At 46.5% G+C, this 18,104-nt stretch overlaps 1 protein-coding gene across 2 annotated transcripts; it reads left to right on the forward strand.

The window, feature by feature from the left end:
• Window positions 1–265: 265 nt before the first annotated feature.
• Window positions 266–18,087, forward strand: rfng (RFNG O-fucosylpeptide 3-beta-N-acetylglucosaminyltransferase). Of its 2 annotated transcripts, XM_004570361.4 has the most exons (10): window positions 266–729; window positions 1,942–2,121; window positions 3,191–3,751; window positions 8,388–8,436; window positions 13,197–13,299; window positions 13,374–13,527; window positions 13,669–13,754; window positions 13,967–14,132; window positions 14,869–14,954; window positions 15,084–18,087. In XM_004570361.4, the coding sequence occupies exons 3-10, from the start codon at window positions 3,257–3,259 to the stop codon at window positions 15,157–15,159; spliced, it is 1,215 nt and encodes a 404-aa protein (XP_004570418.1). In that variant the 5' UTR covers window positions 266–729; window positions 1,942–2,121; window positions 3,191–3,256; the 3' UTR covers window positions 15,160–18,087. The 2 variants fall into 2 exon arrangements, with proteins under 2 accessions (XP_004570418.1, XP_004570417.1); XM_004570360.4 differs by lacking the exon at window positions 1,942–2,121 and having other exon boundaries at window positions 267–729.
• The last annotated feature ends 17 nt before the right edge of the window (window positions 18,088–18,104 follow it).

Here is an 18,104-nt window from a genome sequence, read left to right on the forward strand (position 1 = left end):
TGTAAGGCTTAAGAACGTGACACATCAGCTTATTGATATTTCTAATAAATAGACATTATTTTGGTAGGTCGCTGATCCCTGCTGTCTCAGTCTGCTTTGCCACTGATGCAGTGGACAAACATGACAGGCAGGGGGCGCTGAGGTAGAACTTGAAACATTTTAACAACAATAAAAAGATGCACATTTAACACGATCATTTCAAACCATGTGACATTCAAACGGTGATTGGTTACATTCAAAGGTTGGAATTTACCTTTAAAACAAGGAAATAAAACTAAGGTTACAACGTCATCAAAGCTGTGCGTTACAGAGCTGATTCAGTCACAGTCCTCATAAGTTTTATTTCCTGTTGAAATGAAGTCAGAGCAGACAAACACGGGCTGATCCCGACATCGACGACAAACTGCTCGTCGTATTCATTATTTTGAAAGGTTTGACCGGAACAGCCTTCTTGACCGTGGTTAACCCGGTGCGGGTCTGACGTGAGTGCGTCGTTTGTGGAGTGTTTGGCTAACCCTCACTCGGGGCACAGAGTGTAACTCTGCCGGTGGAGGGGGCTTTTTCTACCGTCAGGCTAGCCGAGAGCCGTCGGAGCGGAGGCACACCGGGGAAAGACGACGAGACGGGTCCAGGTGCTGTTTACCGTCCAACAAACCCGGGATCGTTTGTGTTGCATTGGCGCTTTCCTGGTGTTTCCTGTGGTAAACGCGTGTGCTCTGATGTTTCACGGTAAGTTGGTGCGAAGCCCCGGTGCCTGTGCTCCTCCACCATGCCAGACTCCACTTTAAAATCTTCCCATTTAAGGAGCGCTTGTTGTAGCACAAGAAGTTCACGCGCGTGGCGCAGGAGACACGAAAGTCTGCCTGTTTACGGCTCTTCTCGGATGTTCCCAGTGGTTCACAGCTGGAGGGGTTTATTCGCCGAGCTAACACTGAACGACTTCTTTACTGAGCACGTTTACAGACGGACGACGTCCGTGGCTGGTTTGTGACACAAGGATCACAGCAGGCGTGAAAGGCAGGGTTTGCATGTAGGTGCTGAGCTCTGCTGTGATGTGTGGTTTGGACAAAGAGACTGAAGATGCTCACGTTTTCACTGGGCGTGATGGACAGGGTTGGAGGCAGAGAGGGTTTGGACATGTGCAGTGGAGGGACACCGAGCTGCTGGTGACTCTTACAGAGAACAGCAGAAAGAAGACAACTGGGTACAATGACTGAATGCACTGACATTGAAATATGCAAACATAATGGCTTTATTCAGCACAGCTTCAGTAATGTTTAGCTGTGGGCTTTGGGGAGGCCAGTCCCTGACTGATTTATATCCAGGGTTGGTTTTGCTGCACAGTCCAAACATGAAGGTGCTTCGATCATTTGGTGACTCTAGATCACCCTGAGGTGGATCAGTGGAAGATGATGGATGAAAAAATGATTTATTAGTTTTGTCTGACCATCTTCCCTCTGAATGTCCCATTTAACACTATTATAAAAGAAAACCATCAAAAGGAGCCAGTCTTCACATTAGAAGGCCAAGTCCTCTCCATCTGTGCTGGGGAATTTCATGTTGTTGTGGATGGTCGTCAGTTCTGTTGTCCCAAGGTGCTTTATAGAGTAAGATAGAGGGAACCCCGGTCCCTTGTGACTTGGTGACAGTGGGATAAAAGACGTCCCCTTTATCAGGTCGGTCTCTGGTGGAAGCAGGCTCGGTGCCGTCTGCCACAGCAGGCTGGAGAAGTAAAGAGAAGACGTGAGCAACGCTGAAAGGTGTTCCTCTGTACTGAAAGGGTTTTGGGATACAGTTGTTGCTTTGCTGTCTGCACACACATGCTGTATATTATTGTCTGAAGAGCAGCTGCTGCTGAGTACAGCAGTCTGTGTGCAGCGAGCCTCTCAGATCATGCACTCTGATTTTCTTGGTAAATGCTGGATTGCCCTCACTCTGTAGGACTGCAGTCGAACCGCTTCAGATGGGGGCTGGCAGCAAATCCCGTTCACCATTTTGCAACTAAGTGAGTCCCTTTGCATGGAGGAGAATCCAGTAGTGGAAACAGATGTGCGCATTCATTGGAGAACCAGGCGAGCTCAATCCAGCTGTGAAATGGAGGATTAAAAGGCAAAGCACTTAGTAAGTCCTTCACACAGAAAATATCATATAAAATATAGAAAGTGACACGTGCAAAAGTAATGTCCTGTTTTAATGAAGGGGCATGGCAGAGACGTGTGGCTGTGCAAGCATTTTAGGCATTCAAACGGAGGGAAGCGTCTCTGCAGCAGTGACAAAGTCCTGGTCTGGGGCTCAGGTGGACCTGCATTCAAAACAGGTGGAAAAGACTGCATCAGGAACACTTTGGAAAACAGCAACCGCAGCTGCCCCCACTCACGTACGACGGGATGAAGTGAAGCAGAGAACGGTCCTGTGCTCTGACTCTCTGGCTTAAAGAGGAGAAGTGGCGATCGTGGCTCAAGAGTTGGGAGTTCGCCTTGTAATCAGAAGGTTGCCGGTTCGAAGCCCCAGCTCAGACAGTCTCGGTCGTTGTGTCCTTGGGCAAGACACTTCACCCGTTGCCTACTGGTGGTGGTCAGAGGGCCCGGTGGCGCCAGTGTCCGGCAGCCTCGCCTCTGTCAGTGCGCCCCAGGGTGGCTGTGGCTACAATGTAGCTGCCATCACCAGTGTGTGACTGGATATGTAAAGCGCTTTGGGGTCCATAGGGACTAGTAAAGCGCTATATAAATACAGGCCACTTTTATTAGCACACAGTTTGACACCAGCTTCGGTGGGGGTGGGGTCTCAGGCGGGGGCACCTATAACATTATGCACATATTCCAGCAGCACAGCTCTGTAGGATCCATCCTGTCATCCACTGAAAACACTGAATTATAAAAAGGAAAAATGATGGACACATCAAACAGCTGATTACAGCACAACATGTAACGTGTCCTGATCATTGGGTTCTGCTTTTTCTTTACAGTGTTGCAACTTCTGTAATAAATCACGTGTGGTTGGCAGAGGTTCGCCGTCTTCATCCCCACAGTCTGATCATGTTTGTAGCTTATACATTTGAAATAGCTTAGGCTTTTAGCAGAGCGTCAGCTGGACCCGTGTTGTTGCAGGTGACGTTGTGCTGCTGTTAAACTGAGGGTTTGGGATGAATGTGCCTCTCCACACGCTGTTGAATCTTCCTGTTTCTATGCAGGACTCGTCGCTGTGATCTGATGATGGGACAGGGTGCTGCTGGGAGTGACTGCAGCCCTGGAGGCTGATGAATCTGCTCCATCAGCCAGTCAGGATGCACATAGCTTCAGTCGGGGTCAGCAAGTTCTGCTTCCTGTTTTCTCTCGCGTTCTGCGGCCTCCTGCTCCTGCTCATTCCAGCTCTCCGGCCCCCTGCACGCCAGGTGGAGCTGCCTAAGCCCCGACCCCAGGTCAGACCTGCCCAGGTGGGGACGTCACACCAAGTCAGGGTTCCAGCAGGTTTTTTACATGTTGGGGACAAAGAAATAACGGCAGGTCTTAACAGGAGCTCAGAGGGGCTGGGGAAACCCATCAAAACTGAAATTAGCATTAACAGCAGTCCTAAAACAGGAAAGGGTGTCAGAAGAATCCCTGAGAGAGGCGTTGGTGGACCTCGAGAGTATAAGTCACGTGACAAGTTGGAGCTGAAGGACATTTTTGTTGCAGTAAAGACAACCAGGAAGTATCACAAGTCCAGACTGGAGCTGCTCATTCAGACCTGGGTGTCTCAAGCTAAAGAACAGGTGAGTGCCACTCCTGTTTTCACGTGGCCGTGCACACTGTCCATCTGTTAGGCTTTCCTATTGTCGATGCAGGCAGAGGTCCGGTCGGTCCGCCTGGTCTTACAGTCTTGGTATCAACCAGGATCTGGTGCTATTTCAGAGCTGCTCTGACCCGTGCTCCTGTACCGACTCGTGTGTGCCTGCTCAGCTTACTGATGATGATGATGATGATGATGTACACAGTGAAAGACACATGTGGGCTTTATGACTGAGTTTTATTGTGATGTCCACAGTGAAGTGCTCGTCCTTTGTTGTCCCAAACAGATGCCAGACAGAAACAATCCTGATATAAACTGGAGAAATAGAGTAAATGATCATTTAACAACAGCTGGCACATGAGAAATGTGACATTCAAATATATACAAATGAAATAAAAGAATCTGAGCTCCCTGAAAATGTTTAAAATCAATATTTACTTTGTAAATCTGCACTCTGTACACCTCAAACACATTTATACAGTTTACATTTTTGTTGACTTTTGTTCCATAATATGAGAGAAGTAAAACTAACACTGTGCCGCACATTCAAACAACTCATTGATAATTGAAACATGTCTGATTACACATTACTGAAGTAATTCTTGGCTGCAGAAGGAAGTGTGTGTTTTTGTCTCCTGATGATCTAAACTTTTAGTTGCAGTGCTGAAAGGTTGTGCTTTGCATGGACACAACTTTCTGCAGCTTCCACACAAAAAGTGAAGATGCAGCTTTCACTGCAGAGCACCAGTGTAAGGCTGTGTGAGCGTGCCACAGTTGTGCTGTGTCAGTTAGAACTGCGTTAAAGCGAGCTGAGACTGAGAGCGCTGCTGTAAGGAGATAAGTGGCTGTGACAGAAACGCATTCCCACAGCATGTAGTGAGCGCATGTGATCTGGATTGTGTATACACACAGATGTTAGTCGTGAAGGATTTACTGGTGTGTACACTGTGTGGCTCTTTAGGGTGGATTTTGAGATTGCACAGCTAATGTGGTAAAGTTTGTCCCCGGTGACATTTAGCACAACCGCAGCACGTTTAAAAATCTTCATCGTTCAGTTATCGAATCATTCTGCTGCTCACTCGGTGTGCACGACGGTCTGCTGTGCACAACAACTAATGCTTACATCCAGGTGTGTGTGTGTGTGTGTGTGTGTGTGTGTGTGCGTGCTGTGTGTGGCTGTGTGTGTGTGTGTGTGTGTGTGTGTGTGTACTGTGTGTGTGTGTGTGCGTGAGCGTGTGTGTGTGCTGTGCGTGTGTGCGCGTGTGAGTGTGTGTGCGTGAGCGTGTGTGTGTGCTGTGCGTGCTGTGTGAGTGTGTGTGAGTGTGTGTGTGTGTGTGCGTGAGCGTGTGTGTGTGCTGTGTGTGCGCGTGTGTGCGTGCTGTGTGAGTGTGTGTGTGTGTGTGTGTGAGTGTGTGTGTGTGTGTGTGTGTGTGTGTGCGCGTGTGTGCGTGCTGTGTGAGTGTGTGTGTGCGCGTGTGTGTGTGTGTGTGTGTGTGTGTGTGTGCGTGTGTGTGTGTGTGCTGTGTGCTGTGTGTGGCCCCCAAAGTGGAAACTGCCGTTAATATTTCATGCATGTCTGTTCCTGCAGCAGCTGAGGTCAAGAAACATCACGATGTAATGTAGTTGATGTTCGCCAACGTGCTCAAAACCTAACGTGTGAATGGAGCTTTTCATTAAAGTAACTGGAGTTTAAAGTCACCAGCACAGCAAGTGCAGGTCTGACGCACTATTAAAAGCAGTTATCGAGTCCCAGCGCCGGACAAAGAGCCTCAGTTTGCAGAGAAGGAGCTTTATTGCACAAACAGCCTGCTGCACTGCAGCCACACACGTCACAGTCACACACAACTGTTCCAGTTCAGGTTGTCGACCCAGTATCAGCAGTTTGCCTCAAACCAGTTTTAAGTTCTCGTCTGTGTGGGTTAACTGCTTACTTCCAGATGCTGGAGAGTGTTACAGGCCTGTCGCTGCATCGTTTCACTGCTCTCAGATCAGTAAAGTGTCCTGCGTGTTTACAGTTTTTTCTGATTGCTTAAACCCTAACTGTGATTCCTGTAGCACAATCTCTAAAACTATTCAGACTTATAGCAAAACCACTCACTGAGTTTGCAAAACTAAAAGCACAAAAACTGCTTTGCACTCAGTTTGCAATTTTGTAACACACACTTTGCAAAACTGTAGGCACAATTCACTGCACAACACTCAATTACCAAATTTCCAACACACTCCTAGCAAAAGTATACACATGTATGGCTATCATTAACACTAATTTGCCAACTGTCTGGCACACTTTCACATGTGAAAACTTCTTTAGATAATTAGTTCACTTTGCAATCAGCCTAAGCACTATAATACAGGTAAGCTGTGTGTGCGGAGTACAATGGAGGGAGCAGGAAGAGTGAGAAGTAGAGGAGGCCGAGGAAGAGGACGTGGAGGTGAAGAAGTAGGATGAAGAGGACGACAAGGACAAGGAGGAGCAAGAGGAAGACGAGGAGGGAGGAGAGGAAGAAGTAGGATGAAGAGGACGACAAGGATAAGGAGGAGAGGGAGATGAGGAGGGGGGAGAGGAAGACGAGGAGGGGGGAGAGGAAGGGTAGGAAGAGTAAGAAATAGAATTGCTGATGACATCAGAGCTACAATAGTGGACCATGTCATCAACCGTGGAATGACCCTGAGGGTAGCTGGCCAACGGGTCCAGCCTAACTCGAGCCGCTACACTGTAGCAAGCACCATAAGGACATCTTGAAATGAGAATCGGTGAGTACAGTCACTTCGCACAAAGATTTGTAGCACTGCCATATGCCAATGAGAAACACACCAATACCATTGATGTAAAAATACTGAAATTGTTACTTTACAGAGTTGCTAGATGACCAGATGCTGGGGCAGAGGAAGCATGTTCACTGCAGACCAAGTAACCCATATAGTCATTATGGCGATTGCAAATAATCCTATACTTGGAAATAAACACTTGTGTTTGTTTTGATGTGTTTGAATAAACAGCAGTACTTGAAGTTTGGATCCCTCTATGCTTATGGATCTATGACAGAAGTATGAGCTCAAACTGACATAGTCTACCTTGTGCACAGAGAAAGCAAAAGCCAGATGTGTTTTGTATTCATACCATCAGTGTGCAGTTGGCGCATTGTGTGCTTAGTAGATGATGGCTTGTGTGTACTGTTTGATACGGAAACACCATTTTTACGAAGGTGTGAAGGGTTAATCTAGCTGTGTTTGCTTTTGCAAGAGAACTACAATGTTTTGATTATTGGGTGACAGGTTTTCTTATTTGTGTGAAGAGTTTTACAAAATTAGCCAATAGTTACAAAAAATGTGCTTAAGCAATCAGAAAAAACTGTAAATGTGCCTGTGAAACTGAAGGCTGCTCCTCACTGAAGCTCCTGTCACATGCAGTCCTTCCATTTAACTAATCATCAGAGAAATCACACAGATCTGCAAAAAAACAACACATTTTTCAGCTGCTTGGATGTTTTTGGTCAATTTATGTTTTTCAGGGTGCTGAATCCAAAAACTCCACTTCCCTCCATCACGTGCAGTTATTTACATTAAAAAAAGCCCAACAGCGGTGAAAATAAATCAGTATTCTGAGCTTCTCACACCACCAAACCCACCGCACCCGCCCGCCTGCTGAAGCCCCTCAGTGCCTCACGTTTTCTACTTTTATTTCTCAAGAGTCTTAGAAATATCTTAGAAATATTAAGTTAATGTAAGAAATCCTTATTGGATATGTTTTTGACTCAAGTATAGGATTCCAGAGTAAAAAAGGAAATTTTGCTTAATGAAACTAAAAACATGAGTTTTGCAAGAGAATCTGACCAGATCCATCCATCTTCATCCGCTTTATCCGAGGCCAGGTCGCGGGGGCAGCAGCCTAAGCAAAGAGGTGTAATGTATGTAATTTTTAAAATATTTTCCTGGTTTCAGTGAGTAACAATCTATAAGAAACAGTCAGGAAATCCTGTGCAGTGTTTTGGTTGCAGACCTGTGTAATCATACAGTATAAAGGAGGTTAAGAAAGGAGAGAAATGATTGAGGCCGGAGCTGTACATGGTTTGGGAATGTAGGATGCCTGAAATGACCCTTAGATGAGGTGACTGGGGCCAAGTCCTCCTCCCAGTGAGACCATGGCACAGACCCAGCACACGCTGGAGATATCGTCTCTCCAGCGTGTGCTGGGACCATCTCAGTGTGTCTCCTGAAGTGCTGGAAGAGGTGGTTGGGTTGGACCTGCAGCTGTAAAGGGGAGGGGTGGATGTGCTACATTTATTTTACATTAAAGGAACGATGTAAAGTCCAGCCTGATGTCACCTTATGCACAAATAATCAGTCCCAGTGTAGAGTGAGGAGTCAGCTGATGAATGTAGCACAAATAATTTGAAATAAAGAGTCGGTGCAGCTGGTGACCGTGTGTTTCTAAAGTAAATGAAGCGGTCTTTCTTACTTGCTCTCCATCTCTGCTCTTCCTCTTGCAAATGCTCGTCTTGATCAAGGAGAGCAAACATAGGAGCGAAGCTGTTCTTCACTGCATCCTCACTGCAGAGCATTAGCTTGTGTAATTGTGCACTTGCACAACTCTGACAGCGTTTCCTTGTTTGTTTCAGACTTTCATTTTCACTGATGGTGATGACAAGGAGCTGCAAATGAGGACTGGTAAGAGGAACCAGTTTTACAGGGAAAAAGGATGACAACCAAAATGTCCCTCAGACTGCTGCAGCAGTGTGATCACATGTTGTACTGACACAGTGGAGACTGTGCACTGCTGTTTGTGCAGTACTGACCTTTCTCACAGCGTGTGTACACTCATCCTGATAATGAGAATGCAATATTTGAAACTGTTGATGTTCAGCAGTATTTTTTGATACCATTTGGACAAACAAAAGCTGTTGTTACAACGTTAAAAATTAGACCTTTAAAAAGACTGAAGTAGGCTGAAAAATGATGACTGAGTCCACAGTGCTGTGAGTGAAACCTGACTTCTGGGTGTCCCAAAGCAAAGAAGCCCAGCTCCTGCCAGCGTGTCAGCACTGTGGACAGTTAGCTTTGAAATATTTAGAACTGAGATGCACGATGATGGTGCTGTCAGACAAATTGCATCACATAAAGACAGTTATAGATCAATCACTTCCTGTTACAACACAGTTATGTTTGTGCTTATCTGCTACATTAACACAGCTAACAGATCATCTGCAGAGGAATGGCTTATTTGAAGAGTTTCAGTCAGGTTCCAGAGCTCATCACAGCACAGAAACTGAGCATAATATTTTATTACAGCCCTTAGAGTACACTGTTGTAGGTATTTGATTTGAATAATTAGTGGTTTGTATCATATCTATCTAATAGACTCCAGTTTGTGCATGTAAATGGAGAGTCCTCTTCACACACTGAGGTTAATTATGGAGTTCCACAGGGTTCAGTGCTAGGACCAATTCTGTTTACATTATACATGCTTCCCTTAGGCAGCATCATTAGAAGACATAGCATACATTTTCACTGCTATGCAGATGACACCCAGCTCTATCTGTCCATGAAGCCAGATAACACGCACCAATGAGTTAAACTGCAGGAATGTCTTAAAGACATAAAGACCTGGATGGCCGCTAACTTTCTGCTTCTTAATTCAGATCAAACTGAGGTTATTGTACTCGGCCCTGAAAAGCTTAGAAATATGGTATCTAAGCAGATTCTTACTCTGGATGGCATTACCTTGGCCTCCAGTAACGCTGTGAGGAACCTTGGAGTCATTTTGACCAGGACATGTCCTTCAACGCACATATTAAAAAAATATGTAAGACTGCTTTCTTCCATTTGTGCAACATCTCTAAAGTTAGAAATATCCTGTCTCAGAGTGACACTGAAAAACTAGTTCATGCATTTATTACTTCCAGGCTGGACGACTGTAATTCATTATTATCAGGAAGTCCTAAAAACTCCCTGAAAAGCCTTCAGCTAATCCAAAATGAGAGAGAGTCGAACAAAACCAAAGGTGGAGGAGTGTGTTTCATGATAAACAGAAAGTGCTGTGATGCCAGGAGCATTTCTACTCTCTCCAGCGGCTGCTCGCCACATCTGGAGTTCCTGAGCATTAAGTGCCGCCCTTTCTATCTGCCCTGTGAGTTCACCTCAGTCATCGCCACGGCGGTCTACATCCCACCCCAAGCGGACACAGGTATGGCTTTGTCCGAATTACATGATGTGCTGAGCTCGCTTCAAAACAAGGACCCGGGCGCAGCCCTCATTGTAGCAGGAGACTTTAACAAAGCGAACCTCAGACAAGTCATGCCAAACTTTTACCAGCATGTCTCGTGTCCAACGAGAGGGGATCGGATTTTGGACCACTGCTACACGCCATACAAGCAGGGCTACAAAGCTGTCTCACACCCGGCTTTTGGGAAGTCTGACCACAACGCCATCTTCCTCATTCCCCAGTATAAACAAAGCATACGGAGGGAAGACGTGACCACGAGGGAGGTAAAACGGTGGACTGCCCAATCAGAAGCTACGCTACAGGACGCACTCAACGACGTCGACTGGGACATGTTCAGAGCATGCGCAGTCGACAACGAGTTTACGGAAGTAGCAGTATGCTTCGTCAATATGCTAGCGGAGGAGATTATCCCCACTGCGAGAGTCACCACATTCCCAAACCAGAAACCGTGGATGGACAGATCGATCCGCACTGCAGTAAACGCCAGGACCGCCTCCTACAACGCGGGTCTCACCACTGGCGATATGAGCGCCTACAAAGCGGCCTCATACGGCGTGCGGCGCGCGGTGAGAGATGCCAAACGCAGGTACCGGGAACGTGTGGAGTCCCGCTTCCACCAGGGCGACACACGGAGTATGTGGCACGGACTACGCACCATTACGGACTACAAAGCCAGGGACACTGCGCCGATCAACGCTGACTCTGCATTCACCAACGAGCTGAATCGGTTCTACGCCCGTTTCGAGGTTAGCCAGGCGGCTAATGCTATCTACCGCCTGACTACCGAGGACAGTGACGTCATCAGCGAGAGACCGGTGACCAGCATCGCGGAGCATGACGTCCGAGCGGCACTGAGGAGAGTGAACACAAGGAAAGCGGCGGGGCCAGACGGCATCACCGGCTGTCTGCTGCGCTGCTGTGCTGACCAGCTAGCAGGTGTGTTCACTTACATCTTCAACGAGTCCCTGGCGAAGTCTGTGGTCCGCACATGCTTCAAAAGATCCACCATCATCCCTGTGCCCAAGAACAGCAAACCCTCATCCCTGAACGATTACCGGCCAGTTGCACTGACCTCGGTAGTAATGAAGGTGTTTGAGAGGCTGCTGAAGAACATCATCTCCTCCTCCATCCCAGACACCACAGATCCGCTGCAGTTCGCCTACAGATCCAACAGATCCACAGAGGATGCCATCGCCCACGTCCTACACACCACTCTCAGCCACGTGGACAAGAAACAGGGTAACTATGTGCGAATGCTGTTTGTTGATTACAGTTCAGCGTTTAACACAATAGTGCCCTGCAGACTGTTCGCAAAGCTGAGGGATCTGGGACTTAACAGCCATCTGTGTGCATGGGTGTTGGACTTCCTCACTGGCAGAACTCAGGTGGTGAGGGTGGGCAGGTGCTTCTCCAACAGCATCACCATCAACACAGGAGCACCTCAGGGATGTGTCCTCTCGCCACTGCTCTACTCCCTCTACACTTCAGACTGTGTGGCCACCCATGGCTCCAACACCATTGTGAAGTTTGCTGACGACACAGTGGTGTTGGGTGCCATCTCCAACAACGATGAGGTGGCCTACATGGACGAAGTGAAGAATCTGGCATCGTGGTGCCAGGACAACCACCTCCAGCTGAACGTCAGCAAGACCAAGGAGCTGGTGATGGACTTCAGAAGGGGTCAGCACAGAGACTACAAGCCCATTATCATCAATGGAGCTCCAGTGGAGAGGGTGCAGTCCTTCAAGTATCTTGGTGTCCACATCTCCTCAGACCTGACATGGGCTGCCCACATTCAGGTCCAGACCAAAAAGGCTAGGCAGCGCCTGTATCACCTACGACAACTGAGGAAGTTCAGGGTCTCTCCAAAGATCCTCAGGATTTTCTATACAGGCGCTGTGGAGAGCATCCTCACACAGAACATGACATCGTGGTTTGGGAACAGCTGTGTGAAGGACCAAAAAGCTCTCCAGAGAGTGATCTGTACAGCAGAACGCTGCTGCAGGATTGCTCTCCCCCCGCTTCAGGACACCTACACCAGGAGATGCCGGACTAGAGCAGCGCAGATACTGAAGGACCCGTCCCATCCTGGCAACAAACTGTTCCAACTTCTGCAATCTGGTAGAAGGTTCCGCATCTTCCGGGCAAGGACAGAGAGACTCAAGAGGAGCTTCTATCCCCAAGCCATCCGGGCCCTAAACACACACACCCGCCCTCTCACATCATCTATAATTGACTGAGACAGGACTCTTCCAGACACTAAACCAAGGCACAATGTACATTTCAATTCCTTTAATTTTAAATATGTCTATATTGTCTATCCTGTAAAATAGTCAGATGTCTATTCATATTAATGTACAGAATTCACTTGCTTGCTGCTACTACTGCACATTCACCCAGTGTATATACTATATGTGTGTGTGTGTGTGTGTGTGTATATGTATGTCGAGGAGCGTGTCAGGCTACATTTCACTGTGTGTTATACTTGTATAACTATGCATGTGACAAATAATAAAGAACCTTGAACCTTGAAAATGCTGCAGCAAGAGTCCTGACAGGGACTAGAAAGAGAGAGCAGATTTCTCCTGTTTAGGCTTCCTGTTAAATCCAGAATTCAAAATCCTGCTCCTCACATACAAGGTCTTAAATAATCAGGCCCCATCTTATCTTAATGATCTTGTAGTACCATATCAGCCTATTAGAGCACTTCGCTCTCGCTCTGCAGGCCTACTTGTTGTTCCTAGAGTATTTAAAAGTAGAATGGGAGGCAGAGCCTTCAGTTTTCAGGCCCCTCTTCTGTGGAACCAGCTTCCAGTTTGGATTCAGGAGACAGACACTATCTCTACTTTCAAGATTAGGCTTCAAACTTTCCTTTTTGCTAAAGCATATAGTTAGGGCTGGACCAGGTCACCCTGAATCCTCCCTTAGTTATGCTGCTGGGGATTCCCATGATGCACTGGGTGTTTCTTCTTCTTCACTCACTGTCTGTTTATAAAACTCTTAGAATTTTGCACACAGCTCTGCAGGAGTCTATTCAAACCCTTATGCTGTCTCATCACAAAGATAATGTGCTGTAGCCACATGGATCGATGCAGATCTGAAACAAAGCAGAGTTACTGCCATTATATCCAGTCTACATATGGAGATGCAGTGGGATGCTCTAAGAAATCTTAGGTTAAAGTCTTTTCTGTTGTCTCTTCACCAGGAGCTAACATCATCAACACTAACTGCTCAGCAGCTCACACCCGACAGGCTCTGTGCTGCAAGATGTCTGTAGAGTACGATAAATTCATCGAGTCTCAGAGGAAGTGAGTGATTGCAAGGATGGAGCAGTTAGCTCTGACTCAGCCTGCACGTCTGACCCTGTGTGTTTGCGTCGTAGGTGGTTCTGCCACGTGGATGATGACAACTACGTGATCCTGCCCAGCCTGCTGCAGCTGCTCTCGTCTTACCACCACAGCCAGGACGTCTACCTGGGCCGGCCCAGTCTGGATCACCCTATAGAGGCTGCAGAGAGGGTCAAGAGTGACGGTTCGGTGGGTCAGCTTTCCGCTTTTATGGCTCCACTCGCACACAAATAAGGGAAATTTGGCGACGCTGTCCACAGTCCCCTGTGACATGAAAGTTGGCGACATGTAATAAGAGCTAGCTAATGTGCTCTTTCCTTTCTGGTTCAGGTGTCTGTCAAGTTCTGGTTTGCTACAGGTGGAGCAGGTTTCTGTATCAGTCGAGGTCTGGCCCTGAAAATGAGTCCGTGGGCCAGGTAGGATGCTGCCTCTGCTTTGAAAGGATTTCTACGCTCTTATATTTTGTACATTCTGGTGCAAAATATATACATTTATACACATATGCATGCTCTTTTCAACTCGCATCAAATCTCTGCGCAGCCCTTGTGAGGGTGACACGTCCTCTTGATTTTCTGCATGGTTGATCCTGAGAAAGCTCAGCTTGGACACTGTTGTCTTGTGTTTTCAGTTTGGGGAATTTCATCAGCACAGCAGAGAAGATCCGACTTCCAGATGACTGTACCATCGGCTACATCATCGAGGCGCTGTTGGAGGTCGCTTTGACACACACGCACCTTTTCCACTCTCACCTGGAGAACCTGCAGAAGCTGCCCATTGACACTGTGCTGGAGCAGGTGAGCCAGAGGTGGCCGGGGACGGCGTTTTACAGAGCTCTGAAACAAAACCTGAAAAACTTCTAAATGTAGTTCAGTTAACAGATTTTATAAAATGACCCACAAAACCAGTGTGAACTAAAGGTGAGCGGGAGATGATACCAACCCACTCAGTTTGATAACGGAAGCTCAGATTCATCCCAATATAGTTTAATATCTTGATGCATTTAGGAAACATTTAGGAAATACAACCTTACAAAGAATTCAGTTCAGTTTTATTTACACAGCGCCAAATCACAACAGTCGCCTCAAGGTGCTTTATATTGTACGGTAGACCCTACAATAATACATACAGAGAAAACCCAACCAAGGCTCAGGGGGGGCGGGGCCATCTGCTGTGATTGGTTGGGGTGAGAGAAGGAAGACAGGATACAGACATGCTGTGGAAGAGAGACAGAGGTTAATAACAGATATGATTCAATGCAGAGAGGTCTGTTAACACATGAGTGAAGAAGAAACACCCAGTGCATCATGGGAATCCCCCAGCAGTCTACGTCTATTGCAGCATAACTAAGGGAGGATTCAGGGTCAGCTGGTCCAGCCCTAACTACATGTTTTTGTATTTAATGTATACATTTGTTTAGATTCACTAAAATCCGTCATTTTCACATAAGGGGGGTTTTCAGTGGCAGCAGCTGTGACGTCAGTCTCCATTAAATGTTGATTTATTGTACACTGTATGATTGTTTTGCTGTAGGTGACTCTGAGTTACGGAGGGTTTGAGAACAGAAGAAATGTAGTCGGTGTGGTTGGAGGGTTTTCACTGGCTGAGGACCCCACAAGGTAAACACTGACACTCGCTGTGTCTGAACATCAGGAAGCATGGTTACGTTTACCATCTGTATGAGCTGCGATCACAGTTGTTCTAATTATTGTTGATGGTTTCCTGTAATGAACTCTTTGTGTTCACAGGTTTAAGACGGTCCACTGCCTTCTGTATCCTGACACTGAGTGGTGTCCAGAGCTCAAACCGCGCCACAGAAACTGAATTCCAGTGTGAACATTTATCCTGCAGAGTCGCTCTGAACTCTCTCTGATATTCATTAAACACACAGTGAAGCCTTAAAAACTGAAGCCAAAGAAGCTGTTTGAAGACCATCCAGGCCTGCAGAGCAGAGTTTCTCCACTTCTAACACGCTTTTAAGAGTCGACCTTCTCTCAATTCAACATATATTTGTAGCATGTTTTTTATGGTCGAGCGGAAGCTGAAAAGGTGAAGTTCAAGAACAGCGCTCAGGACGACAATGAGGCGTTCACTTTTGCATCTACACCGAACATGAACGTGATTGGATGACACATGATGATCTTAGAAAGCCTCTCTGAGACCCTCAGTGACCCTGGTTGAGCTCCGGGTAACCGCGGGGCGATTATCTGTGAGTGACTGTGACTGTTGCTAAAGTCACTCTAACAATGATGGACAGCTGGTGTACAAATGCTTCATGCGTGTGCAGGTTGTGCGTCGTTCAAGCCAACAAAGCCAAAGTTGTTTTTAAAGGGCGACGGTAAAGCCGAGGGGAAAATCATGACTGTAAAACGCAGCCTCTCTTCTCCCTGAGCTCGGCGAGTTTAGGTCAACAGCTCTTACATGACAGATGTATGTGGAAACCTCTCTGTTCCTGTTACTTTGGTAAATCCCTGACTGGAGTTTAAAAGCTTTTTAAAAAGTATTAAAACAGTTTGAAGGAGGTAGAAGATTGCTGGTTGGCTGTTTCAGCTGCGGTCTGAAGAAGCATGAGGTCTATTATTGTGACGCCTGTTTTCTAGGGGTGCAACGATACACAAAATTCACGGTTCGATATTTTTTCAATACAAAAAAATGTTCACGCCTTTTTAATTTGTAATTTATTAAAATTATAAATATATATTTTAACTCAAAAGTACAGTTTTTAAATTTAATGTTGCTGAAACAACAAAGGGATAAAAAATAAATCTATCTGATGGAGGAATCCCTCATCTTTGGAAAAGAGTTTATTACAGAGAAATGTCTCTTTCAAAATAAAAGCTCTACTATCCGCTTCTTCTGGGCTATATTCTCAGCAGCATATTAAACATATCAGGTCCCCATAAGGAGAATCATGTGCTAACTGCTGTCTAAATGACTCGGGTAAAGTTTGTAGCATGCGTGCTTGTTGTTTTTGTCTGCTTCCACTTGTCTTTGCACTAGGATGCTGTCGGAGTAAATGTGCAGTCATATTCGTTGTGTTCCCACTAGTGCTGTCAGCGTTAATCTGAAATGACGTTAACGCCACAACACGGCAAATCTCCGTTAACGAGCTACCGCGGATCACCCCGTGCGTGGGGCTGGATGGCGTCAACACGTTAACGAGCTAACTGCGCTAACACACTAGTTCCCACCCATGTAATTGAGCATTGCGTGGCACATCCAACATACTGTTTTACTTTAGTCCATGACGCGCTTACCTACAGGGTCATACGTCACATGAAAACCAAAATAATTCCAAACGTCAGATCTGAATGAGGGTGGGGGAGGTTCAATTTGCCATGTAAAGCACTTTGTGCTACATTTTTTCTGTATGAAAAGTGCTTTATAAATAAAGATTGATTGATTGATGTTGCAACGAGCTTAGCTTCTGTCTCGCTAGCTTGCCCTGCGCTCAGTGGATCTGCGTTCGACTACTCCGCCTAGGCTGCACTGTCGAGCGCAGATCCACTGAGCGCTCAACACAGACAGCACCGTCAGAAGGAAAGTTGATCAAATAAATTAAAAATGTTGTATTGTTCGATACATATGCGTACCGAACCGAAAGCACTGTATCGAACGGTTCAATATCCATACGAGTATCGTTGCACCCCTACTGTTTTCTGTTTCTGTGTGATTAGACGGACTGCTGCAGAGGAGCAGATGGTGGTAAAAAGCGACACTAACATCGTTCTGCTGCTTTGCAGTTTAGTTTTAAACAGGGTCATTGAAAGATTGGTGTTTGCTGTGAGTCCAACATGTAGACGTGCGCACAGGAAGGACCTCACTGTACTATCATGTACTTGTACGCTCACGATGCAAGAACAGGATGTTCATTCTATTAGGATCTGAGGTCATATGAAATATTAGTGACAGACATGAACTTGGATCAACATGAATGTTTGATACGAGTAGACATGTGACCTCCTGTGGCCGAGCGCTGCTTTGCTCCTGGCACTCCTACAACGTTACCAGCTGTGGTGACGTGGGGAGTGTCCGTGCGGACTCTTTGGGTTTTATGTAAACCTGCTTTGCATGTCTTGTAGTTTTAGCTCCACAGGAATGATGGGCGGTCACAGGCTGGAGTAAAGCCAACCTCAGCATCAGTTCATGAAATGAATAATGTTGGTTGTAGTTTGGAGCTTCAGTCAGGTCCAAGGGTCAGCACTTTGTTTTCACAAACACCAGCAGTGATTCAGTAATAATAAGCTGTAGCTTACACTTACAGTGGATGTTTGCTTCCTGCAGCCTGTTCTATCAAACAGGTCCTGCTGTCAGTAGCACACAGTGGTCAGCACAGCGTAATACGAGGCTTATTCTTTTAGCTGCAGGAGCCCCAAATCAGGCTTCATAGCACCGACCAGCAGCAGCATCTTCTGCTTTTAGACGACTCTACACATTTACAGCATCCTGACCAGTGAGCACGGTGCAGGGATGTGTCACCGTCGAGTTTCTCGTGTGAAGATTTTTGCTGAACTTCCACTGCTCTGTCTTTCAAAGAGAGGAGAATGAACCGGTTCTTTGTCTCCGCCCACTCTGATCTGTATATTCAGTCACTTCTGCCGGTGAAAGCTGGTGGTGTACAGCACCAGCCTGTTTGCACAAGACTAGAAACCAAACCCCACACCACGAGTCCCACTGCAGGTCAGTGAGTGAGTGTGTTTTTGTCAAAGCTGCCACTGCTCTGTTGTCAATAAAGCTTTCCTGCATTCCTAAGTGTTTCTGTCACATTG

This window comes from Maylandia zebra, linkage group LG8 (genome assembly GCF_041146795.1).
Source record: "Maylandia zebra isolate NMK-2024a linkage group LG8, Mzebra_GT3a, whole genome shotgun sequence".
Lineage (NCBI taxonomy): Eukaryota > Metazoa > Chordata > Actinopteri > Cichliformes > Cichlidae > Maylandia > Maylandia zebra.

Bases quoted from the DNA above. Each gene is read 5' to 3' on its own strand.
- rfng (XM_004570361.4), top strand. From the start codon at position 3,257: ATGAATCTGCTCCATCAGCCAGTCAGGATGCACATAGCTTCAGTCGGG. The intron at 13,528-13,668 runs GTGGGTCAGCTT...TTTCTGGTTCAG, and splicing joins GGGTCAAGAGTGACGGTTCG to GTGTCTGTCAAGTTCTGGTT. The intron at 14,133-14,868 runs GTGAGCCAGAGG...GTTTTGCTGTAG, and splicing joins TTGACACTGTGCTGGAGCAG to GTGACTCTGAGTTACGGAGG.